Genomic DNA, 27,421 nt, shown 5'->3' with positions numbered 1-27,421 from the left:
ATTAAGTGGCTATACCGTACTAAATGCTTCCATGTATCCGATAAAATAGTTTTTGAAATAATTATTTTAAATGATTAAGTATCATTATTTCAAGAAAAAATAATTAATTTATTTTGAAATATCATTATTTTAAATTATTTTTTGAAGTAATTAAAAATGTCATAAAATAAGTGTTTGGTGAAAGAAAAATAATATTTGTAATCCATGACATAAAATACCTCTACCTCTAGGTTGAAATATATTTTTAAATTCTGATTGAGGTCAAGGTCATGTATCGGAAAAGTCAACAAAAAAAATCTATAAATTATCAAAACATTATTGTTTTTCCAAAAAAAATATATAATTTTTAAATAAATTATAAGTTGACCCAAGTTTTTTATCAGGTTAGATTGAGTTAATCATTTTTTATTTTTTTTCTTAATTCAAACTAATTCAAAATTCAAATCAGCTGGATCTCGAGTCAACTCATCAGGCGATATAAGTTTTATAACCAGAGATTGACATGTTAAGGCAAATAGTTTTTCTTTTATTATTGTGATTATTATTTCAAGTTTCCTCCTAGGAAAATTCTGATAAAATAAAGGCAGGTAATGAACTGCCAACGACAAATAATAACCTTTTTCTACTGTCAAGACTGGTTTCTATACATGAGAATGGCAGGTAAAGTTTTCTATTTGAAAAAAAAGGTGGCCACGCACACAAAATGGACAAGAATCCTCTTCCTAAAGGTAATGTACAGAGGCGCTTGGATCATGATCGGGAAGAACCAGTTGTAACTGACCACATACACGGCGATGAGAAGCCTGCTTGATCTTTCTTTTCTCTCCTGATTCTTCCCTTCAGGAAAATCCACCGTTAAAACAGGAATGAGAAGAAGCAGCAATCACGCCAGGAATGTGGATCATGCTTCCACAAGCAACCCTGGAGGAGAAAGTGGTGGAACAGCAGCTTCATGAGATGCTGCAGCAGTTTCTAAACCCAAAACCTTCCTAGCTGTTGCCTGATTCTCTCTGCTTTTGTTGGTCTTTCTTGAAAGCATTGATTCGGAGGCAACTGCTCTTGATGAGTTACTACTATCCACAGATGCTAAAAACTTGTCCCTTGAAAGTGTTGTTGGAGCGGATTCAATAACAGAGCTGAAGACGCCTGACTCCCTTAAGCCCTGAATTATGACCTGAAATATACAAGCATGCGTATGCCGATAAAGAAAATGGCTAGGACAGTTGATGCGCGTGCACATCTTTTCCCCTAGATGGAAAGGACCAGCTAATTGATTGCACACATCAATTTATTTTCCCAGATTGTAAATCACCATTTCCTCCATCTTAATTCTTAATTCTTAACCTATGAAATCCTTTTGTTCTGTTCTGTTCTTTCTTTTAGCAGTAAGCAATTAGCTATCAGTTCCATAGAGAAAAGAAGCTGCTAAGCCTTTATTGAGTAAGCCCTCGTATGTAAGGATTAAGAAGACAAATTACCATGTAATCCAAATGCTTTCTCCTTCCTACTTATTTCTATGTTGTGGTTATTAAGAGATGAACAGTTTGAAAAAAGAAGTATATTTGGTTGTCTGTCGTTTTATTCTGTAGATGTGTCTTAATCTAGCTTACCATGGGAGAATATATGCGAGTTAAAATGCCCTTCCTCAGGAGTTTCAATTTCAAGTCTTTGTCACCCCATACGACATGTTCACGGTACCTAAAACAGAATAAAACACCATCAATGAGTTGTCATGTTTCCAGAAACGTGCAAATGCAACTAAGGAATAAGAAAAGGAAGTTTCTTACCAGTTCAGCATTTCCTCCTTGGTTGCAGTTGATGCAATTATGAAGGCCTGCAATAACATTTGCTTGCTAAGAATGAAGATTTGTAGGGAAATGGACTCCAACACAAATGAAATTGCTCGAAAATAATGTTCTAGTTATAAACTTAGGCCCTTCTATTCTGCTATCGAATTGAGGTATGGGAGAATTGAAATAAACTGAAGTCTCTCTTGTTTATAGAAGATTTTCAATACTAAAACCCTAGCTAAGAAGCAGTTATCCAGGTTTTACTTCCCAGGTTCAAATAAGAATCAATAGTTATGAAAAAATCTGTAAAATCAAAAACACCCACACGATCAGCATTCCCTCTGTGAAATGGTACTATGATACAAACTCTTGATTAAAGAACTCAGATCTTGTTTCTTGGAAACAGACTGACTTTCAGTTTTTGCACTGTGCAATGACATCATAAGCCATAAACTACGTGCCTCCTATATCTACAGAATGCAGCAGGGAAACCCTTCTTCTCCAGAATATCATTATTAGCCAGCTATGCATTGTGGCCGCCACCGGTATTGGGTCTTGGATAAATGCAACCTGGCCTCCCAATCACTGCTTTGTATGAAATAAACAATGAACAAGAGGTAGCTCTCATCACATCACCATTATCAGAAACGTCATTGCCCGACATCACTCAAACTTGGTCAGTCAATGGTATTGTATGGCATAAAGAATGAAGTAGCTGCCTGGCATCACCATTACCAAAAACATATTACTTTGTCAGCCATTTTATGTCGTGCCCCTGTAATCTGTATGCTACACTACCACCATACACATAGTGATGTATGGCAAAGAAACGCAACCCCTCAGAAATTTCTCAATAATATTCACTTAATGTTTTGAAACAAAAGGTGAATGGAACAATCCAGAACAAAATCATCCCAGCAGATTACATAGGTCCAAGTCCAAAATGGTTTCTCCTTTGAAACTAGATTCTTCGAAGTTATATAAAAAAGACGCCATGCTCTAAATGAAAAAACTAATCTAGTTCGATTCCCTTTGCTCAAATTGGAGACAGTAATTTCTATAATCATATTCTTACCGCTACTTGTCATGAAAAGGCAGTGGCAGAAATGAGCAAACAAGAAAAGTATTAAGAGAAAGATCTAAACTTACAGATCTGTCAAAATCCAACATAAAGCATCTTTTGACATCCTCCTTAGTAGGCTTGCAGCCACACCGATCACGTCTAGAAGTCAAATCGGAAAATTTGGAGTACGTGTAATGTAGAACAGCAGCCTCTTCAAATTTCACCTCACTAATAAAATTCATAGAACAAAAGACTGTTTGTTAGAAAGAAAAAGTTCTGCTCATGCCACTATAAATTATCAATTAAGGAATAGCAGTGCCATAATAAAAAAATTCAAGAGCTCAGATTCAAGGAAATAACATTAACATAAGTTGCAAACAAAGAAACAAAAGGGGGATGTAAGACATTTAAAAATACTACTATTGCTCACAAATTACTAACATCTATCTATACTTGCAAATACACAAGTGGCCCAGAAAAGGAAGAGTAAATGCCAAGCATATAAACACGCTTGCCAATGTTTGTGCACATGTGTGAATTATAAACGTATCAAGCCCTCTGGTTTCATGAGCAGGATTATATTGTTGTTTTCATTTTAAGAATCCACATAAAATTATCCAATTAACATACTTTGGGGTTTTCATATAATTGTGCCATCTGTGCGCGCCATTAGGTCGTAGGTGATCTTGAACTCGAGCAGCTGATTTCCCATTTCCATAAGTTAAGAAATAATTTTGATTGCCACGAGCAGATTCCTTGTACATTCCGAAGTACGTATCCTTTGGGAGATGGTCATAATTCCTCTTGAACATCGACACCTGTTAGGATAGATACATGAATTTATGGAATACATCATGCCTTTATCTTTAAATACATGCAAACATTGACAATACAAAGCGTTGTCCAAAACAATAAGAAAACTAAATCCAGCAAATTATTGTTAGAAGCTAGAACAACGCAGGGCACATCATTATTTCAAAATTTCTTAGAAAATAGAAGTCATCTACAATCATATATTCCCTTTCTATCTCTGAAGTTTACATCATTAGAAGCAATATCTCTCACATGTCAAAAGCATCAAATTGAACTTAAACCCGAAACAGAAGTACTTCTAACTTTAACCATGTATAACGATCAAATACATTAGCAATTGGTATAAGACTTTCAACCACATAGAATTTAACAAAACCAGAGTACCAAATACTGCATTCATGAAATTCATCATGTTCCAGTCAAACTGCTGAACCTCAACAGTAAGTTAGAGAGATTTACCTCGCCGAAAGGATCCTCAATATCATCTCGTTCAACACTGCTCTCCTGAAAAATAAAACATCAACATAATTTAAAAAGAAAATAGTTGAGAAGTATTAACAGGACTGACACTTTTACATTTATAAATCCCCTAATCGGCATTATCACAAACATAACATTCCACACAGCAAGACTCACATAATTTGGAAATACGACCATATCCACATTTCCAGGAACATCAAGCAGCAACTGCCTCAAAGAATATTCACGGGCACCAGCAGGGTGAATCAGTTCATCAGTGTCAAGATGAAGTATCCAATCCATGCCTGCATCCTAAAATTTTGTTGTTTGTGAGAACTGAGTGTCAAAAACGATTTGTTATTACTGGAAATAGGAATTGTACTTCTATAGATGAGTAAATAGTGTTGCATAATGCATACCCTTGCCATGACAATTGCCATTTCCATGTTGAGAGACTGCTTCACAAAAAGTTCATAGTTGCATGGTTTGTAAAAGAAATTGGACAGCCATGTCTCATTCCATATCCGACTGATCAAGTAAAGAGGAGCATATAAACAATGAAGTTAAACATACACCCTAAATGAGGCAGAAAATAGAAATCACATGGAAAATTTTCAAGATGATTAAGTTTGAATACATCAAGCAATTGCATTTTCAAACAGACTAAACACTAACAAAGATTTAGAAAGAGAGTCATCAGCATTAAATAGCTTTAAGCCAAAGTGTATCCTTTTTCTTTTGCTCACTTTTCGATGACAAAGAAATAAAGATCTCAAGTAATTTTCTAACTGTATTCATCCTCCAAACATTTCCAAATAAACTTCTGCTAAAAGCCTAAAAATGGGTGCTAGATGGAAAAAAGACGAGGAAAATTACTCCCTGTTTTGCTTCAAAATGAAACAGAAATGAATGAAACATCATCATATGAAAACCAGCTGACCTTTTAGCCTGTTGCTCCTCGAGCTCTTTTGTTCTATAAATCAATTTTACTCCCTGGGAAATCAACAAATAGTTCATACCAAAAGATTCAGAACAAAAAACAGGAGAAGCTCCAATATGACAAGAAAACAAACAAACAAAAATAAATTAGTAACAGCAAAAGTTATGTTAACTCACAGGAATTGATTCCAAAACATTAGACACCTTAGGAGACGCGGCCTTCCCTTCCACAAAAAGAAAAAAGGTCATCACCCCCATAACCTTATGATAAAACATCCATTGTAGAATCTGATCTAAATCAGCTGAAGTACTCGTCGTGATACATATCTGCAAATTGATTAACAAGCCTACAAAATGTCAGATAAATCATTCAACAGCCAATTGCCATACTTCATCAAGTCTTTCATTCTCAAAATCAAAATAGCATCAACATCGTCAAAGCTTAAAGCTTTCCCTCATTTCCTTCTCTCGTCAACCAAAGTAGCAAACAGATTAATTTTACTCATAAAATAACCATGAAACAAATCCTATCACTTATCACAAAATTCAGTTCCTGAAAAGAAAAAACAAAGAAAATATTAATACTAGCATGCAAACAAGAAGAGTAAATAACTCAGTTTCATCTCCTAATTATCTTACAAACCAGGATCAGCCAAGTTCACATCTTTCACAGCCAAAACACAAGTGCTAAGAGAAAATATAAAAACTATATAGTTAATAATTAATTATCCATAATTAACAGCAAAAACTCACAGAAGCCACCGTAATTCAATCAACCCAAAACCCAGGCCCACAAGCCAACATGACCCCAAACACAAAACTCAAAACCAATCAAACTTCAACAAAAAACCAATTAAAATTCAGCAAAAACCAAACCAACCCGGAAACAAAACAAAAAACAAAAACAAACCTTAGGCCTCAAATCATCTTGAAAATCAATCTTCCAATCACGAAAATAAGGAAAAGAAGGTGCCCCACTACGTCCAAGACTAGAACAGTCAGATGATTTGTGAGCTTTAGGCGATAAAACTGACGACTCCATGCCAGGGAAGATCTCATGGTTCTGAATGTGAGACCCTTGTGGGGCCCAACGAGAATTGGCAGTTATGGGGTCCATCATGAAGTCAGAATTCCCTTTCCATTGGAGGATGAAAGCTAAGGCTGCAAGAGAGAGAGGGAGGAGTGTCAGGAGGAGGATTAGTCTTGACGTAAAGGATTGTGTGGAGATGGTGGTGGAGGAGCGGAGGGAAGCGGTGAGGTGGTTGTTGTGGTGGCTAGGCATGGTGGTTGTAAGAGAGAAAGAGGATGTCCTTGGAGTGATAAGCAGGGGATAGGCGGAAAGGTAGTTTACTTCAACTGCCTCCTGGCAGTTAAGTCTTCGGGAAAATTATAATTATAATTTTTGGTGGGAGAGATTAGTGTCTGTGAATTTTATATTAGAAAAATAATGAATATTACTGTTTTTGGATTTATTATTTTGGATTTTTTTCTTATCAAGAAAAGGTTGAAAGATTTCCATTTCCTTCTCAAAATATTAATTTTAAAGAAAGTCAAGGTAAGGATTTTCTTCTTTTTTTGTTCAAGGTAAGAATATTAGATTTTTTAGGTTTTAAGCATTCAGCTTTTAAATTCTTTCCATTTGAAGAATTATAATAGGTAATGTAAATTTTGAAAATATGACAAGAAAAAAAATTAAGAATATATATGAATTATATTTTTTTTAGACTAATGGGACTTTTAAGATCATGATTCAATGAGTACGATCTAGGTGTATTACTAAAAACAATATCATATTTTCTTAATATTTAACATTATTCATATTATAATTCAAGCAAGGCTATTTAATTAATAAATTTAGCATTATTCATATTATAATACAATTATGTTTGAATTTTCAAGCAATGAAGTTGTTGTATATGTTATTTAAAAGAGGTTTTGGTATTATCATAATAATTATATAAGTATTCAGTGATTATTAATTATCACAACATTAATTTTTTATTTTTTTTTGTTAATGAAGTCTGATACCATGACACATTTTCTCATAAATAAATAAATAGCGATAAAAAAATCATGGATTAAAGACAAATAGAAAACAGTCAAAGACACATTCTTCTATTTTTTTTATATTTTTATTTTGTTTTTATCTAAGTTGATATACATTAGTTGTCATGTAAAAAGGAGAGGAAGTCAAGCTTGATATCCGCTGTGACGAGGGATTAATCTAATCACTATAGTAAATAATAGCTATTTGATACATATTTTGCTGTGGCTTCCATAAATTGTTTTTAGTAAAAAATTAAATATATAGATTTTTTCAATATAATTTTTTTTAATCATCAATTGAAATGTTTATACACGTATTTAATTAATTATGTCCATATTTTATATATATAAAAAAACTAAAATTAATATATTTGATCTCATGACAAGGATTATATATTAAGTCATATTTAATAAATTTATTTTTTAAATAAATATTTTATTTAATTAAACAATTATTCATGACAAAAAAAAATCATGGTAACCTTAAAAAAAAGAATAGTTAAAGAAATGAAAAATAAGACAAAACTAAGATTCAACCAATTAAATGTTGAAGAAGAAAAAAATAATTTACGCCAATTCGAGCAGGCATGTCAAATATATAAGTCAAGTTATGAGACCGATATAAGCCAACAAAAAAATACACACATAAAAAACAAAGTACAACTCCAAACAAATTTAATGTAGAACGATGAAATTTAAAAGAAAAACAATAAAAAAAAATCAGAAAAATACAAAGCAAACTAAACAAGTCAACCAAGCTCTCTAACTTGAATTATGTGAATGAGATATCTCAGATAAAAAGAAAATTAAAAAAATTATGAAACTCAATTTTAAAACAACCTAATAGAGAAGGATGAAACATAAAGGATATAAATTTTTTTAAAAAAATGACCATAAAAAGTCAAATAAACTAGCCAAACTTACAGCCTAAGTGATTGGATTAGAACAAACAAATAGAAAGAAAATCGCAAAGCCCAATATAAAAAATCCTCAACACTAAAGGATGGAACTAACATAAAAATTTGGTTCGCAACTGATATAATGTTAAAAGATGAAATTGAAAAAAAAAATATCAACTTAAAAAATTTATCAATGTAAATCCAACAGAAAATGACAAATACAAAGACTCAAGATAACGTGATCAATTTGAACATTCATAAAAAAAATCTTATAGAAAAAAGATAAAAAAAAATAAAGTCTAATCACTAAAATATAAATAATAAAGGATGAAATTAAAAAAAATATAAGTTTAGAAAAAATGAAAAAATAATATATTCTATTCACCAATTGAATAAAATGTTTAATGATAAAATTAAAAAAAAACATGAGTTTAAAAAAAAAGAAAGGCAAACTACCTAATCTTAGGTTAATCTCTAAAACATGCAACCTGTAACACAAACTCAATAAATAAGCTTAATTTCCAACTAATTTTAAAAAAATCAGTTTAAAAAGTTGGCTAAAGTAAAAAAAAAAAAAACCAAAGAAATAATGAAAAAATAAGAATCAAATCTTATAGGAAAAACTAAAAGAGGATAAAAAAATAAAAAAATCAATTTTTAAAATTATAGAAAGTAAATAGCAATCAAAAGAATGGAGACTAAACATGATAAATGAAAAACAAAAAATAGAGGGTGAAATTGAAAAAAAATATTCTAATTTTATAAATTATTTTAAATAAAATAAATAGTAATGAAAAGAATAGTAACCAAATCTGAAGAAAAAACAAACTGAATGGTTGCGTAGAAAAATTAAAGGGTTGTGTATAAAAATCGAGGAGGAGAGAAATAAAAAAAATAAGAAGAAAGAAATAAAAAAGGAGATAGAAAAGAAAGAAAAAACCGTCAATACTAAACAAAACATCCATTGCCCACATGTATCGCTAAGGGATTAAGGGGTCATCGAGACGATTTAGATGCTTCCCCTTAAGCCTTTACTTGTTCGTTAAACGACACTCAATATGACACCTAAATAATGCAGGCGTCTTCCACTACATGTCAACCATTTTATTTTAAAAAATAATATTTTATATTTATTTAAATATTAAATTGCTTTTGGTCGAAAACCAAGTTGAAAATACAAAAAAGTTCCTAGACGTCAACTTAATATTTTTTTTAAGGGTAATTCAATAATTTCATTGTGCTTTAAAGGAAAATATAAAAAAAGCTCTTAGAAGCAAGTTTATATTTTTTTTTTGCTTTTAAAAGTAATTAAGTTACTTTACTATGCCAAAAAAAATGTGAAAAAATCAATTTATCCCAATTAATCAGATATAACTAATAGATTACGTAGAAAAAACCATATTATCCTTAATTGAGAAAGCCAAAATGGTCATTTCACTGTTTCAATCTACAATGAATCATGAATTGTGTTTTGGTTCACGGTAAAAGATTGTATTTTTTAATTAAACATATTATTTAATTGAATAAATTTTTCATATAAATATTCACATTTATATAAAAAATTAAGTATTGAATGAACAACTAAGAACAAAAATGTGAGTGAATCCATTTTCTTCATGGTGTTCATGAATAATTGGGTTAAGTTTCAACTCATAATTATATCAAACTCAAACTCAACCATAATGGGTTGGATTAAAGTTTTTGTAGATGTTATATATATCCATAATTTTTGTAGGTGACATGACACTTCAAATATTAACTTTAATTTTCATGACTTGCATAACTATTAAATTTTAGATACCTTTCTTCATTTCTAACAAAGAAGCAAGATTTTTCTGGTTATATAAAAGAAAACTAATAGAAAATTCACTAAAAAACTTTGAAGCTGAAACATTTTTAAATAAAATAAAATAAAATAAACACTTAATTCATAGGCTATTTAACATAAAAGAAAATATAAGTATAGAATATTCGAGTTAGGTCAAATTGATCCAATTTTAAAAATCTTAACCGTTATTCAATTTATGATATTAATTTCTTAAATTTTTTAACTCACATATCCATATTATTTAATTTTAATGTATCATGCAGAGTAAAATGTATATATTACACAAGATGATTTTTTCTGAACACCCTAATTTTTTCCTCCAAAATTTCTAAAATTCCGAGAAACCTCGAGCACGGCACCGTATCAATTGAAACAAACACACCCATCTCTTTTATTTTTTATTTAGAACCCAAAATAACAAACCTAACCCTAACCAAGAATCAACCCATCACAAAAAACAGTCTCCCCCTCCCACCCCCCCACCCCACCTCCCCCCCCACTCTCCCTCCATCCCTCTCTCTATGTTCCCTTGCATAAGCTTCCTCTTCTTCCTTAACCAAAGAGAGAGTTCCATCATTAAATGCTCTCTCTCTCCGAGTTCTTCAAATTTTGCATCCTTTTCATGTCTTCAATTAACCACCACCTTCTTTTCTCTTGTTCACTCTGGACCTGGTCTCAAACCCTTCTAACTCTTATCATAAGGCCTGTCGTTTTTGTTGCTTCGTTAGCCTTCCTAGTCCAGAAAGGAGACAACTTTAACACTGATTATACCTCAAAGCTTTTTTCGCTCTTTCTAGGTTCTCAAGCTCTGGTTTCTGCACAACATGAGCGACTCTAAGGTGAGATTTTTCTCTTTTTGTGTTTCATTGTCTTTTAGTGCTTCAAGTCTTGGTTTTTTTGAGGTTTTTGAATGTGGGTTTGTCTTGAATGAGGTTAAAAGAGAGAAAAATTAATGGGTTTGACTTAGTTAAAATTTGGAACTTTTATGTGTTGCAAGTTTGGTAACGAGAGTAATTTGTGTATGCCCAGATTCATTGATGATTGTTTTGCTTTAGTTTTTTTGCTTCTTTATTTTTTGTTGTGATTTGTGATGGTAACTTGTGGCATACTACTGTAGAAGGTACTGGTATTTGGTTCATTCACTGAAGATGAAACGAAATCGTTGCTGGGAAAGCAATCACCTGGCAAAGTCGAAAAGCCGGTAGAGAAGATAGAACTGCGATTTGGGTCTTTGAATTTTGGAACTGGAATAACTTTTGGTAATTTTGATACCACATTGAATACGCAATTGGCTTCTGCTAATGGAAATGTTACTTCTCAGTCTAAGAGTTCAGTTATGAAGGAAAAAGATGTGAAGGTTGCCAAGGAAGGTGATGGGGTGTTAGGAAGTCCGCGAGAAAATGGAAGCATAGGCAATTCGAACCATGGTTCTTCCCTAGGTAATGGTGTGGATGTCTTGAAAACTGAGAGTATCGATTTAACTTCTTTGCACTTGTCTGAGAAGGAAGATGGTCCCGCAAGTCCATTGCAAAGTTCGAGCTTTCATGTCCTTGATAGTGAAGGCATTAAGGATGGGGATCATGATGGGACTAGCAATGATTCGTCAATACATGTGAGAAAAGAGGATGTTTGGAAAGCAAATGATGGGCCTCTTCCTGCTGTTATGAGTTTGCTACCCCGTGGCCTGATTAATACAGGGAATCTTTGCTTTCTTAATGCGACCCTGCAGGCGCTCTTATCCTGTTCCCCTTTTGTGCAGCTATTGCAGGAGCTTAGAATCCGTGACATCCCTAAGGTTTGTCATTTTAATTTCTTCCTATCCTTTTCTTTTGATTCTTTGTGGTTTTAGTGGACCTGGTTATCATAACAATGCATAAGACCACTAGCAATAGAAAACATGCTGTCTATTTTGTTATACTGATACTAGAGCTCCTTGTAAAACCTGTTGTTGAGCTTGATTAATTGTTCTTTGTTGTTCAAAATGAATAGTTTGTTTTTGTAATTTTCTAATCGTTCCAAAATCTTATAAGTAGAATTAATCAAATTCAAATAAGTTTGTAAAAAACTCCACATGCTTATGACAGCTATGCTTTTGTTGAACTATGATCTGCTAGGCTGGCTTTCCTACATTGACTGCATTTTCAGAGTTCGTCTGTGACTTTGACATGCCAACCAGTTCAAACTTGAAAAAAGATGCTGTTGAGACTGGTCGGCCTTTTCGTCCTGCCATGTTTGAAGCTGTTCTTAAAAATTTCACCCCAGATGTGCCAAATAGCATATCAGGACGGCCAAGGTTTGTGCATTCACTGTTCTTATAACTTTTCTATCTTATATTCATTCAGTATAGCCTTCTGCACTTACCAAGTTTTCCTGGTGGAAAATTGGAATGATAGTAAATTACGCCTTTAGGATATGATGGTTTTGAATGGCCTTTTTTATTTTCAATTTTCCCAGGAAATCATAGTACAAAGATAGGGATCGAGTTTGAAGGAACTGCATGCATTTTATGTAATGTTGCATGTGTGCCTTTTATCCTCAAAGTAGGACTTTCTTCAGTTCAATACCTCATATATTCTTTCCCTGCTTCCATAACCTCCTTTGCTATTGATTTTACGCTTGGAAATCTAAATAAACATGATTCAGTGTATTGGGAGCGAACAGAAACAAGAATTTCATTTTGTAGAATTCCTTAAGACAGTTTAATTATGGAAAGGTGATTCTGGACCCTGGAAAGACAACAATTGAAATAAAGTACAGGTACACTATCAAGATGAAATAGAAGCTGAAAATAGATGCCACAACAATTTATCATGCTTAGCATCTAGCAAGGTCAGGCCTGCTGATATTTCTTTCTATGATATGTGTTCAGGCAGGAAGATGCGCAGGAGTTTCTGAGTTTCATCATGCATCAAATGCATGATGAATTACTTAAGCTTGAAGGACAATCCTCTGGTACAAATGGTTTTAAAACCTCTGTAGTTTCTTCTACAGAAGAAGATGAATGGGAGACAGTGGGGCCAAAAAACAAATCTGCAGTGACTAGAACACAAAGCTTCATTCCTTCTGAGTTAAGTGATATTTTTGGAGGACAGTTGAGAAGTGTGGTTAAGGCAAGAGGTATCAGTTCATGCTATCTTTCGGTTCATTTTCTTTTCATTTTTTCCTTAGAAGAATCTACATATATTTATTGTTTTCTCCTTCAGAACTAATTAGCTTTTTGGGCAATCTAAAGGATGAGAATCACCTGGGTGTTAGAATTGCTTTGTTTCCTCATTTCTCATTCTGAAGTACTTCTCCTGTTCCCTGTATGATCCTAATAAATTATTTATTTTTTACAGTTTTATTATTAATTATCTTTTTTTTTGTCCCCACTACTCTGATGGAATAACTTGCAAACTTGTCCAAAAGGGCATGCTAGTCAACTATGAAAATTGAATTATAACTAGTGACTGCTTATAATGGCATGCACAGCTGCACAGGGCAAGGAAACCAATAGAACTGTGGTTACATGATCTGATTCAAATGGAACCATTTTAATGTAAGGCAATCACTTGATTCCCTCTCTCGCTTCTCCCTCCCGTTATCTCCCCTAACTCATCTGGCTGACCATGCCAGCTTGTTGCATGGCATTTCTTATCTCCATTCCTGCTGGATACCATATTAGATCAGTAAGGAAGTGCTATTTAAGCTATCAAACTTGGGGTAAGAAAATTAATACGACATAACATCAAAATGCTTTCAGACCATCACTGATTTCTATTATCCTTTTTATTTCTTTTTGATAGGAAAAAAAAATGGTGGAATGGATTTTTGTGTAGTCCCTATGGCTTCATCCTGGTGTCATGTCCTTAATGTTTCTTTTGTGTGGTGCAGGAAACAAAGCTTCTGCAACAGTTCAACCATTTTTGTTGCTCCACCTTGATATTCACGTTGAAGCTGTTCGCACTATCGAGGATGCACTCCATCTGTTCTCTGCACCTGAAAATCTTGAAGGGTACCGGACTTCTGCAATTGGGAAGGTATTCCCTGCTTCCTTAACGAATGAAAACAATTTAAACCTGCATCATGGTTGGGTAGATTACTGTACATCTATGAAGATATTCTAGAGTGTGACATTGTTAAGCAATATCATAGTGGGAGTCTTTGGATGGATGGCATGTAATTCATAACTTTGTAGAATCATTAGGATTTGTTAAGGCTCTTTCTGAGTGCATTTACATTTTCGCTCTCATTGGCTGAAGAAGAATTCCCAACTACTTGTCCTTCTGATAAGGATGATAATGTGAACAGAAAATTATGATAGAGATTACATTTATATGGTTAGCACATTTTTTGCGATAACCAAGTACTGACCCTTTGCCATATCTCACAGGGTGGTGTGGTGACTGCAAAAAAATCTGTCAAAATACAGACACTTTCAAAGATAATGATATTGCACTTGATGCGTTTTAGTTATGGAAGCCAAGGGAGTGCCAAGTTGCTCAAGCCTGTGCACTTTCCTCTTGAATTCATTCTGAGTCGGGAATTACTTGTTTCCCCATCGACAGAGGTAACTACCTCGTATCTTTTTCTTCCTCTCATATTACATAATCTTTGGTGAAGAAATCTAGTTGCACTTTCAACAAATTACAACCCTTTTAATAGGGAACTGAAGAGTGACCATGAGTATTGTACATCGCTACAAAATACCAATGTGTAATATTCATGTTTAATCTGCACACCTATAATGGATATGCGATCCTCTCACAAATGGTCTGCTACTTTTTATTCAGTTCCCACTTTCACCATGCAACATTTATATGGTTGCAAGTGTCTTCCATGTATTCATTGTACATTGGTGATAGGTCATTATCTAAAGCTTAAAGCGTTCTTTTTTAAATGCCAGTCATCTTTCTTTACTAGCATGCAGTTTCTGCAATCAGCTATTCTATTGTCAAATCAAATTGAAGTCAGAATAATGTTCTGGGTCATTTCTTACTGGATTCCTTCTGTTTGCATTTACAGAGCCGAAAGTATGAACTAGTTGCCACAGTAACTCATCACGGGAGGGAGCCTTCAAAAGGTCATTATACAGCTGATGTGCGCCATGCTAATGGCCAGTGGCTACGTTTTGATGATGCATCTGTCACTGCCATCACAACGAGTAAGGTTTTGCATGACCAGGCTTACGTTCTCTTTTACAAACAAGTTTAGAAGGCGGTGGAGGATTTTTGTCATTAATTCACTATGTAAAAACAAGAAATCTTCTGCATTCCGGTATTTAATGGGCAAGTTATTGCTTACGTATCATCAGACACTTCGATGGAGGTCAGAAAATGCTAATACCCAAGGCGAATGGAAATAATAGCTGTTGTAGTGATTTTTCTACCTTTCAGCTTTATATTGTGAATGCAACTGATGTAATCTCATGGAAATCACAAAATCATATGGAACTCCTTGCTATTTAATTTAGAGAATGATTCATATTATGAATGCCCCTAAAAGGTGCCATAACCTCTCACTGAAGCCTTGAAAGGTGATGTTCAATTAGTTTGCTTGATGACTGTCGGCTGAGAAAAATGCTAGGCTGTGATTCTGTTCCATTTCCATTTTTCCAACAAACAAGCATTTTACACGAGATAATACTAATGATAAATTCTCAATTACATTCAAGTTTGGCAACCTATCACGAGCCTTACTGAACCAAATTATAAATTGAAAAAGCAAATTGTTTCTTTTCAAAAAGTGCTTGTGCTGGCTGATTGAACTTTTCGAATGGTCCCTAAAGAACGGAATAGAGATAATACACAAAGATGGTATCCGAGTTGGCTGCCTTCAAAGTTTTGGTCGTTTCTTGAATGGCTGCTTGATTTCTTCTATTATAAAACTCAGAATGAAATGTTTTTCAACATGCATAAAAGCATAGAGTGGTCCAGTTTAATAGGTTTCTATAGTCTTTTTACTAAAAGAATAGAAAAATGGAGATGGAGACATCATATTTGAAGAAAAGTGAAATATTTCTCCAAGACTGTTCTGGTAAGCAGGACCTATTTAAGTCATTGCTTTAGTTTGTATCTTCCTTCCTTTCACATGAATCAATAGATTTGTTTTAAATATTCCTCTCTTTTATAGTTTTTTTTCTCCCTTTGTGGTCCATTACGGTAGCAATTGTCTCAGTTTGAGCTACAATGCAAGAGATAAAGCAGTGTAGCTAAAGCTAGACTGGTTGTTGTGTACAGAACATTGATAAACTGATTGCGGGTTAAACAAGCTGAATGGTTGCTTTAAGAAGGGTTAACATCCTGCCCTTAATTTCTCCTGTTAGGGACATTTTCTGGTCCAAAGATGAATTGGAAACGGCTAAAATATTTTATATCCTGACCGACAATTGACCAACAAAACCTACTTTATTGCTTGAGACTTGTTGGAGCAGGTTCTTGTGAAATATAGGTTCTTTGATATAATTCTACAGTGAAAACTATGGGTTATGTTTGGTTAGTGTCTTAAAACCAAAGAGACATATTTAAAAGAATAGAGACATGTTTAGTTGAAACTTGAAATGACAAAGACGGAAATAAAAGTAAATTTGTCTAAGAAAAGGTTTTGAAGTGAGTTTTTGTCATTCTAAAATAAAAAAGGCAGAAGGGACATGTAACTTTTGTTCCAAGTATCTCCCTTTCTTTATCCCGAGACAGAAAACAAATGCCAGGGGATAAAAAAAGAAGAGAAAGGGACTGGTTTCAGTTTTTTTCTCTGACTTGCATCTCCTAGCAAAACAAAGTTGAAGAAAACAAAATGGAAATTTCTTCCCATTTCCAAGGAGTAGATTCCACTGTGGAATCTCCATTGCTGACAGATGAAAAACTTCCCTAGCTACTCAAAAAATCAAATAACTCAAATCTAATTTGTATCATCTGATGTTTTAGCGTTATAAGAAAATGCTAAGCAAGAAGATGACGGATCAGTCTTATGGATAGAACCATGCCAAATCAATGTGCTAGCATCACTCTTGAAAATTTCAGTTGTCCAACCTTGTTTCTATCTGCAATATTTTTGAATCCTCTTGTTAGGCTCCGTTTCTTTCAGTGGAGAATAAAAAATGGGAAAAGGGAGAGTATGGACAGCCAGCCTGTTAGACAAAGCATGGTACACTAGTGTTGCAAGATTATCATTGTTAATACTGTAAAGTGCTTTAGATAATTTGTTAGTGTAGTTTGCCAGCGTTGCCACACCAAAAAGCCTTTCAATGCAGGCTGCAGAAGATCAAGAAAACCACAATGACAAGAGGCAACTTAACCGTTTAAATTAGTAACAACAGCAGGCGATGCCTAAACAATGAAGATTAGTTTTCTTTTCAGCTCCTGTTGCGTTTGGTTAGTGTCAAGGAATAGATTGTTTGATTTAGATCAAAACATATAAGTCTTCTCCGCTCTCGGCTTTCGGAAGAAAATGTTAATACAGATCAGGAAAATTGATCATTCGCATCAATCTATATCAAGGATGAAAAGAAAACAGGATAAAGTAAATACAAAATACCAAGGAAACTACACCATTAAGGCAACGAATCATTGGCTTATCTAAACCAAACTCTTTGTTAATAAGGTTCCAATAAACTTGAGAACATATTTTAGAGTTATTTTCCTGTGTTGATTGGGTAGCAATGTCAGGTTTATGTGTAACAAAACCATGTTCTGTGGTATTTGTCCTTAGCAAAACACAGATTCCAAGTCAGGAATTTTTAACTATACTAAACCTCTGAAATCATGCAAATCAATCATGTAAAAGACAAAATAAATATTTATTATTTCATTGATTGATTCCTTCAACAAACTAATTACAATTGATAGAATGTAAAACCTGTATAAGACCCCATTCAAAGGAAAAAAAGAAGATAAAAAAATAATTAATTCAGACCACTCTTAACATATCCCATAGACTTTTTAAGCCCTAAGAACAACATAACAAGAAATCAAAATCTGGAAAAAAAAAAAGGAAAAAAAAATCTTTTAACTGATCCTCTAAAGTTTCAATTTTCCCTAAGCTTCTCACACTTGAATATCAATCAACAACTATAAGAACAATTTAGAAGCACTGCAAACACATGAAAAAAATACTGGGAATCAGTGCTTCAAGACTTGACACCTTGAAAATCTTACGAACACAAGCTGATGGATTTTTCCTCTGTATTCTGTGCCGTAGATTGCTTGGGAACCCACCAGACCCTTAAGCTTTTGTCAAGGCCACCACTGTAAAGCAAGAACCCGCTACCAACATTATTAGGTGATGCTTGTAGACACTTGACAGGCCCTTCATGGCCATTTATGACCCCAACTTTAGAAAGCTTACCAAAAGCCTCTCTCTTCCATATGCTAATACTCTTATCAGCAGATCCACTAAACAAAAACTCCCCCATTAAACACATGCACAAAACAGCCATTTGATGTGCTTTTGTCTCGGACACCAATTTCCAACTCAAAAAATCATAGCTCCCTTCCCACCCCATCACAAACCCATCTGATGCTCCTCCATAGACCCACTTTCCATCATCTGAAACAATTACTGAATTAAGTGAAACATCTTTATGACCCTCCAAAATCCCCTTCAAAGAATGTGAACTCTTTCCCTCTTTCCCCCAAGCCTTAATTTTCCCATCTGCAGATGCTGAATAAACTATCCCTTTACAGGCCACCAATCCATTTATAGCATCATCATGAGCCTTAATTGACTCCAAACACTTCAAATCTGATATCCTCCAAACCTTAAGAGTCTTATCCCAAGAACCAGAATAAATCAACCCATTATAAACAGTTAGACAAGAAATACTATCGGCATGTTCAATCCATAACTTCTTATGATGCCTCCTAGTTTGCACATAATTACTTTGCTTCATAAACTTCCCTAAATAATCCTTTGTAGTAGGCAGTGTATCAACAAGCCTAAACACATTTTCAGACCTTCTTGACACCTTCCACACCCTAATTCTACTATCTTGATGGGCAGTAAAAACCTTACTACCAACAGTCACTAATGCCTTCACAGAACCATCACCTTGACCAAACTTTGTAAACAACCTCAAATCAGGCTGCTGCCAAACTATAATATCCTTGCCTTGAGAAGCACTCAAAATAAACTCCCCACATAAAGCCAAGCAAGAAACTGACCCAACATGACCTGATAAAACAGCCAGGGGCCTATATGAGTAAGCCCCAGATAAAGATTTGCTTGGATAACTACGACACTCCTCATCTTTTAGCTCAAAGCGAAATGATGTTGCTGGGCTATCTTCACTGCTGCAAATACTGCTGCTGCTACTAGTACTCATGCCAATGGTACTTGTAGCTGCTGCAAACAGTAATGGGGTTGAAGGAGTGGTGATTTCTGACACAAAGAGATCCATTGGAGCACTGACCATAAATGACAAACCAGTCTTGAATCTTGTTTCTTGGTCTGAAGAAGGGTGTTTCTTTGTCTTGAGAGAGAGAGAGAGAGAGAGAGAGAGAGAGAGAGAGAGAGAGGGGAGCGTAGAGGGGCACGGATTTCTTGATGGAAAGCAAAAGTATTTGGTGAGAGAGTATTTAAATGGTATAAGAAGGAGGTGCAACGGCTACTTTGAAAATGTTAGTTTGATCATGAAAAGTAAGTTAAGGCCCAAGGGACCTCTGTTTTTTTTTTACTCGTTATTTAATGGTGGATTGAGCTGTTAGGGGTTTTTTTAGCAATCATGGCAATGTTGTGGGATCTCTATATTCACGAGAGACAAACCCTTGTGTTCAACTCTTCTTTGCAATTTGACAATAAATAAATAAATAAATAAATAAAAAGAAAAGAATATCTTGACTATAGATACAAGGACTCCAAGGAAATTTGCTGGAGAAAGTTGAATTTATACAAAGGATGGTGCTAATAATACAGGAAAGCATGTCACCTTGACCATTATCGAACTGGGATCCAATAGAACATCTTCTATTTTTAAGACACCATGAACTAGTTAGAATCATTCTCAACAAATCTATAATAAATTAATTTATTTCTTCATCGGGTTCGATCATTTTCTTACAAGCAAGTTGGTAAATTTCTGTTTTTTTTCTGGGAAATTTCTGATTGTACTTGTGAACTTCCTGGTTAAGTTTTGAGACTATTCTTTATTGATGGTCAACCAGAGGGATTCTTGCCTTCCATGGTGGTTCATTATTCAATGCTCCTCGAATTTTTATGATTAGAAAGGAAAAGTAAATAAAAGAAAGAAAATATAGCTGGATTGAATACAAAGCTATTTGCCCAGATCTAAGGGTAAAAAGAAACTTTAATTGGCTGTATTTATTTGTAAATGGTAAATATTTTTTAAAATATTTTTTATTTAAAAATATATTAAAATAATATTTTTTTATTTTAAAAATTTTATTTTTAACCTCCGACATTAAAATAATCTAAAACAATTATATAAAAAATAATTTAAAATAAATAATTTATGATAAAAAACAGATTAAACCAAAGCTAGACTGAAGCCGCAGGGCCATACCACCTTGCTGCTTCTGCCAGAAACATAGTAATCCCGACATTCTTCCTCGTAACCTGACACACTAAATCTTTGTTTTGTGCATCAAAGAGCTGCCTCATATTCTTCTAATAAGAATAAAATAATATTATTCTTTTATTTTTATAATCTCTTAGATAACTCCTAAAACCATAATTTTTATAGTTGATTCAGGGATTGACACAAAAAAAATCTAAATTATTGGATCTTTGAATCAATTTACAAGCCACTGATTTAATTAGAAATTAAAATGATGTGTTTTCATTCATTTTTTTTTAAAAAAATTCTTAATATTAACTTAATCAGGCTTGATTGAATAGTTATGCGTCAATTTCATTTGATTAACCGGGTTTTATTAAGTTAATATATTTCCCACTTCAACTTAAAAACATCTTGAACCATACTTTAAGTCATCGAATTTACAGGATTAAACTATGTTTAATCCTGTAAACCATGTTTAACAATTATACATACCTGGAACCTCTCAGCAACATTCTTGATGTGGTGCATAAGTTTAAAGATTTAGAGGAGCACTAATCGTCATTACCTCACACGATTCACACCAATCACATAACAGGTTCTTGATACAAAGAATCAATCATCATCGAGAGAGGGATGCTAAAAGCCCACCTAAATCCTTTAAATTCAATTAATCACAGGGAACCACCAGCCTCTATAACTAGTTTTTTGATTAATAAATCACTAATCAAGCTTGTTTATAGCACCTAACCTTTTGGTTACTTCCAAGCTAAAAGTGGTCGGTCATTAGCACATTATCTTGGAAATGTAATAACAAAACCACGTCTCTTTCAACATTATTTTACTCCTAAACTTCTCTCACATGGATGAAGTTGTCTGTGTCCCATCACTAAGAAGTTGCTCGGAAAATCATCGCGAGTTGTCTGAGATTTTGGATTTCTTAAAAGTCGCAAAAACCATATCGATCGTTTTAGATATTTTAAAAAAAAAAACAGTATAACATGAAACTTTTTTTTTAATTAGCATGGGTGTGTATATTTTAATTAATCTTATAAATTATAAAATTAACAATTATATACATTTTTAATGGTATTAAAAGAATACAAACTTGTAATAATTAAAAAATAAATTTATAACCGGCCTAATTAATCTATTTCTCAAGACGGATACCATCATTACATGCATGCGTGCATGTTTCACTAGGGTTGATACATGTTACAAGGGGAAAAATGAGCAGACACCCTCTCCCTCCCTGCTGCTAGCATGCATAAATTAATTGATTTTAACACATAAAAAAGGGTTTGCTTTCAAGGCATGCGAGAGCTGCAAAGCTGTGGCATAAGCCGTCCAAACGACGACAATGGTTACACAGTGACACATGTTTCAACCAGGGAGAAAGAGGGGGTTTTTTATGCTTTGATTCGGTGATATTGCTGATAGAATATATTGCCATGGTTAAAACAAGCTTTCTGTTCCATGTGTTGCTAGAACGTTGTCTGAAAGCAAATATATATATATATATATATATATATATATATATATATATATATATGTTTTGATGTTCCTTCCTGTAGCAAGTATAGTTGGTCGTGTTTGGTATGCTGGTTAAATATTTAACAAGGCATGCAAGCTTGGACTACTTGGGTATCAAGGAACCATATGGAAGATCCAACGTCAAGATTGGTAATAATTAATACAAAAATTAATCAGTCATAGTCTGAACATGTTGATCCAAAAAACTTGAAATTTAAAGTTTAATTTATTCGGGTCATGTTTCATGTTAATCCAGAAAAAAGTTTGAAAACCTGATACACACAGCCAAGCTTTCAAGGAAGTTCTATATATATATACCTCGTACTTACACTCACCAACCAGTAGTTACCACCAAACTGGGCTTCTGGATTTTATTACCAATATTTATGCCATTTATCATTAAATCATTAAATTGGCTTTTTTAATTTCAAAAAATATCATTAAATCATATGAGAGTTCATGACACAATCAAATTTAGATGATTATATTAAAACACGATTTGATCTTTTTATTTTTTGTCAAAACAATAATATTTATATTATTTTTAAAAAATTAAATTAAAATAATTTTTTTTTAATTGATCTAGATTAAACCTCTCAATCCACTTAGTCATGAGATTAGCTAAGTTTAATAGTATTAACCACCACAACATTTAGTCCGAAGATCAACATCACAAATTAATTAAAATTATTTTGTTTTAATTAATCTATATCAACCGAGATAAGTTTTATAACTTTAGTATTAAGTTGGTCATATCATAGAATCTTCATGATATCCTCCTTGAGAATATATGCATTATTAATCATCACAACATTTAATCCATAAAATTAGAATTTAGTTGGGGGGGGAGGTGGGATAGAGAAGGCCTCTGGACGCCCAAACCAGACTAATAGCGTCAACTGCGAAACCCAAGTATATTCTCTTCCACACAGTGCCTCCAGTTTCTTCCACCTAGGTCAACAATTAATTCAAGGCAAGACCCAAATCATCGAGGAAGCCTCAAAAAAGATTTCTTTTTTAAATAATCAAAACAATTTTGTTTGGATAAGAAAAATTCAAAAGAAAAATAATTAATTGAGGGTTGAGATTTGATCGGATCAAGTCTATAATTTGAATTTTAACCAGGTGAGCCAGTGTTAGGAGTCTCTAAAAGGCACTGTAGCCAAAAACTAACAGAATCCAGAATCCATAGCAAGCAACTGATATCAGCCCTTTGGAAAACGTCCATACAGTTTTAATCCTATAGCATTGATAGACATTGAATAATAAGTCAAAATAAACACTAAACCACCATGCAATCCACTAACAAAATGCCTGGTCAGAACAATCAGACATGATAAAGGTACATGTGCTTGCGCAGCCACCGATACACAGATGAACATTGTCGCAAAGCAATGAGATAAGTTTTACTTTTAACAAAGAACGGCTTCAGGACCAGTTATCATAACTGTATCTCAAGAAAATGGAGCTAATTCCTCCAATGTCATGTCCATGGAAATGAAGCCCAGCTGCTATCGAGTACAGATTAAGGATAGGTTGAAATTTGAAACATGCATTAGCCAGCAGTCAACATGCAGGTCACCAGCCAACCGTGTTTCGTCTCTTGCAGATTGACTGCTGCCTCAATAGACAGACAGCATCATCCTCTCCTAGCTAGTCGCTACAGGTTTCTAGTGATTAAGTTCGTAGATACGCAAGGAAATCCTGAGGAACAGAGTCCCAGAAGGGGACATACTCTTTCCTCCTATGGAAGTCATCGCACATCTATAACAGTAGGATATTTCTCATAGCCATGGCCATTTACAGAACAAACCCCATAGTTTTCACGGATATAAAATTCCATGTCCATTATGACATTCCTGTAGTTAGATGCCAGTAAAATCATGGTGATTCTCACAAGAAAATTTAAGGATAGTATTGCTGACCTGCCACTCCTGCACAAGCTGAAGAGAATACTATTACAGGTGGTGCCTGCATATGCAAATAGATTTTGATCAGTAAATCAATAAAAACTGTCCAATAAGAAAAGTATACTGGACAAAGAAGACAGTCTTAAAGAAGTTCCTGCATACATGGAAAACATATTGAAGTGATCGAGCACTGAGAGGAGAGCCATGAACTCAGAAATGGATTCCTTGCTGAATGTCCCTTTTATTTTTCTGGCAGTGTTTTCAAGGTTTAAGAATCAAAGCATAACGGAATTGCCTCAAGCCATGATTGTTCGAGGGTCCTTTTTTTTGTAGGCATCCTAGAAAGATCATCCACTACACCATACCCGGTCAAGTGCTCCCTCTAACATTGATGCAAGACCAATAACAGCCAGTACAAGAAGATCCAAAATGTAGGTGAAATGAGGGAACACTGCCTTGAGTATGGTAAATAATTTCCCAGCATTCTCGAGACAAAGTATATGCTTATCTTAAGGGTTTTTGCAGTTACAACTACGAGGTTTTAGCCTCATGAATGAAATGCGTATTGAGTACATTAAAACACTCTTCATCAATTAGGAGAGGAAATATGGAAAGAACAGTAGATACCATGGTTGAATCCATAAAATGCACTTGTTGTCCCACAAACAGCAGAGCCAGTCTAAACCAAATCAACATACGAAAGAATATATACACCAGCAGCATAAACTCAATAACAGTTAGTGTGCCACTAAAAGCAATCGCTTCAAATACATGAAACTAGCGATTGGTTACCAATCCCATAACCCAATTCCATTAGCGCAGTAAAACCAATCGAACTTTCAAAACTCAATAAGAATCAAGAGAACAGTCAACATGTGACAGCAAAAGTAACCTCAACCTGAAGTGCGCTACCACATGTACTTCCATATTCTACTCCCATTCTAGTCATAGACATGCCACCCACAAGTCCAATAAAATCACAACCTCAACCATGTATTTCACTCATTGGGTACAGGTCAGGCACTATAAATTTTCTTCAATTATTCTCCTGCTCTCTCTCAACAAATAAAACTTGGAGAAAATCCATTTAATTAGATATTTTTAATCCAATCCAAAAGGATGCCTGCCCCTACCTTCTCTTTACCTTTGCTCCCGTCCATGTGAAAATCAATTCAGTGATCCCAAATTAGACAAGGCATTCCCTCGTTGTTGAACAAAATCACGGTAAAAAAAAACTTTTTAATTGAAAATATATTTAAATATTTTTTTTATTTTTTACATTAAATGATTAAAAGCATCCAAAATCATCAAAACCATCCAAAAACTCATAAAAAAACATCAACATGCAACCCGAAAACACTCACTGATTAATACTCACAAAAGGCACTTCTGATTTTATTCCTTTTTTAAACATGTTCCATTCAAATTTTACATTGAAAGCTAGACATGAACTTGCACAAGGAAAGACACGAAAAAAGGTACGACCTTGCATGTACAAAGACAGCTAAAAGCAAGTCTACTGACTCTACTTGATGTTAGCGATGTTGCAACAAATGCAACCTTGAAACTATCCAGCATTTCCTTCAGCGAGGCTGGTGAATGTACAGCGCTGTGCGCTTGGCAACAACGCGGTGTGGTGGCTTCATTTGGTACTTTGCAAGGGTTCTTGGAGATCTGGGACTTCTTTCCTTGGGAGATTTTGGAATGTTCATGTCCTTGAGCAAAGTTTTCACATCCATTACAAGACCTGTTCACACAAAAAATGATTATCCTTCCTGAATGCCATTGCTTATGTACTCTGAATGATGATGATATACAGCTTAAGATATTAATCGATCCATTGCAGTTAAGAAGTTGATAAAGTTGAACTACCAAAAACAAAGATCCATTGACTTCAGTGAAAGAATTTCAATCTTCTGATCACATTTCTCAGCTAATTGTATTCGTGCCTACGAACATTGAATGCTATTAGAATTCAATCCAACTCTGACAAGAAAAGATCTTAAACAAACACAATACCATTTAAAGGCTTCCTTTCAACTTTGGGATCGGCAGCGCTAGAGTCAGTTTTCTCTTCAGCTTCAGCCAACTTGACCATCTCCTCAAACTGAGCTTCCAAATTAGGAAACTCCTCCTCCACACCAACATCCAAATCCTCCGGCATCAAATCTGTAAGATCATCATCATCAGCACCAGCACTGCCATCAAAACTCTCCTCTGGATGTTGACTCAACCAAAAATCCCTGAACCAAGTCGAGGTCTTCACAAGTTCCCACCATTCCGGTGAGAAATCCTCCACTTGTCGATACACATTAGGGATAAAGAGAGGTGCATTAGGATTCAATGTGGTTCTTCCAGAAATCAGAGTAGCCATTTCACCACCTTTATTCAATCAATCCAACCACAACAATAGTCAATTTCCCTGAAACTGCAACAATCAAGAGTCAATCTTTATCATCAAACCTAACCGGTTATCTCCAATCGAATCCAAACACCCTTTTAACAAAGAATCAAGGATCATGAATCCTAGACCCCATAAAACCACAAAACATCTCACGAATCATCCCAAATCACAAAAAAAAAACTAGAAACAGAAACATCAGTCATCACAGAAAAAACAACAAAAATCCAAACCCCAGAACAAAGAATCCATCAATATCATCACAAAAACAACAGAGCAACAAACTTTAAAGCTTTTCATCACCAATTCAAAAAAAGAAAAAACCACTCAAGATATAAATTAGCAAAGCAATGAGATCATAGTCATTGCTTTACCTTTCGATCCAAAAAGGGCTTAAATTTCTCAAGTGGCGATCAGAAAGGTTTACTGAGAGAATCTAGTGGAAGTTATTACTGTTAACGGACACAGGAAGAATCTGGACTGGGAGGAAAATATATAGTCCGAGCCTGGTCGATTTTCCGAACCTAAGGTTTTAAAGGATAAAGCGGTGAGTAAAACGGACACGTGGTGGGAGTCGGAGTGGATAAGGATGATACTGGAACTTTCGATGGGGAACAGCATCGACGGTGGAGAGTGATTGGTGGGCATCGGACGGTTGATTTGAGGCTAGTAGAGAGATATTTTTGTTTATTTTCGTGTTTTTTAAGTTTGAAGTTTATCAGGTAAAAGACGGTGGAAAGGGACAGATGATTGTGATGGGGGGACAAGAATGGCAAGGTGTATTGGCAAAATTGCCCTCCATTACAGGGTAAAAAATCTTTGAATAAATCTGTAAATCATATCACATTAATTGATTGTGTCTGAAATTGCGGTGAAAATTATTTTTCATTTTTTAAAATTAAAAAATATTAATTTAATATTTTTTTTATGTGAAATGGACTTCTAAAAATTATTCAAAAATACTATCAAACATGTAAAAACTTAGAAAACTACGAACGAATTCATTCGCGGATAAATAAACAATAATAAAACAAGATCTTGAACAATTTTGATTCATATGAATCCGATTCGTGTGTTAAATTTTTATAAATATCCGGAAAAAAAAAGGATACTTACTTCCGCATTTGGCGCCATTGGCAAGTGGTATGCCACAGGATTCAGCAACATGAGCTACTTTTGTCGTATGAGAGACATGTCATGTTTGAAAATATAGTCATGTTTAAAGTATTTTTTATTTTAAAATATTTT

At 34.2% G+C, this 27,421-nt stretch overlaps 4 protein-coding genes across 4 annotated transcripts; 1 reads left to right on the top strand and 3 right to left on the bottom strand.

Annotated features, from left to right (window-relative positions):
* Positions 1-505: 505 nt before the first annotated feature.
* On the bottom strand, positions 506-6,453 carry LOC133702185 (glycosyltransferase-like KOBITO 1). Its single transcript, XM_062126444.1, has 11 exons — positions 5,975-6,453; positions 5,242-5,391; positions 5,066-5,118; positions 4,545-4,653; positions 4,303-4,437; positions 4,126-4,170; positions 3,484-3,671; positions 2,940-3,081; positions 1,788-1,834; positions 1,611-1,698; positions 506-1,174 (listed from the first exon to the last, which is right to left on the bottom strand). Exons 1-11 carry the CDS (start codon positions 6,344-6,346, stop codon positions 902-904), a joined length of 1,602 nt encoding a protein of 533 aa, XP_061982428.1. The 5' UTR covers positions 6,347-6,453; the 3' UTR covers positions 506-901.
* Positions 6,454-10,274: 3,821 nt separating this feature from the next.
* On the top strand, positions 10,275-15,305 carry LOC133701617 (ubiquitin carboxyl-terminal hydrolase 24). The gene is made up of 7 exons (XM_062125593.1): positions 10,275-10,676; positions 10,955-11,632; positions 11,952-12,130; positions 12,707-12,954; positions 13,711-13,856; positions 14,210-14,386; positions 14,842-15,305. The coding sequence occupies exons 1-7, from the start codon at positions 10,662-10,664 to the stop codon at positions 15,028-15,030; spliced, it is 1,632 nt and encodes a 543-aa protein (XP_061981577.1). The 5' UTR covers positions 10,275-10,661; the 3' UTR covers positions 15,031-15,305.
* Positions 15,306-17,595: 2,290 nt separating this feature from the next.
* Positions 17,596-19,435, bottom strand: LOC133701207 (protein JINGUBANG-like). Its single transcript, XM_062125043.1, has one exon. The coding sequence runs from the start codon at positions 19,226-19,228 to the stop codon at positions 17,969-17,971; it is 1,260 nt and encodes a 419-aa protein (XP_061981027.1). The 5' UTR covers positions 19,229-19,435; the 3' UTR covers positions 17,596-17,968.
* A 5,704-nt stretch (positions 19,436-25,139) lies between these two features.
* Positions 25,140-26,708, bottom strand: LOC133702147 (polyadenylate-binding protein-interacting protein 2-like). Its single transcript, XM_062126387.1, has 3 exons — positions 26,548-26,708; positions 25,792-26,200; positions 25,140-25,519 (listed from the first exon to the last, which is right to left on the bottom strand). Exons 2-3 carry the CDS (start codon positions 26,144-26,146, stop codon positions 25,356-25,358), a joined length of 519 nt encoding a protein of 172 aa, XP_061982371.1. The 5' UTR covers positions 26,147-26,200; positions 26,548-26,708; the 3' UTR covers positions 25,140-25,355.
* Between the last annotated feature and the right edge of the window lie 713 nt (positions 26,709-27,421).

Source organism: Populus nigra, chromosome 8 (genome assembly GCF_951802175.1).
Source record: "Populus nigra chromosome 8, ddPopNigr1.1, whole genome shotgun sequence".
Taxonomy (NCBI): Eukaryota; Viridiplantae; Streptophyta; class Magnoliopsida; order Malpighiales; family Salicaceae; genus Populus; species Populus nigra.
The sequence above is the reverse complement of the archived record's forward strand: the minus strand, read 5'-3'. Positions and strand labels throughout refer to the sequence as shown.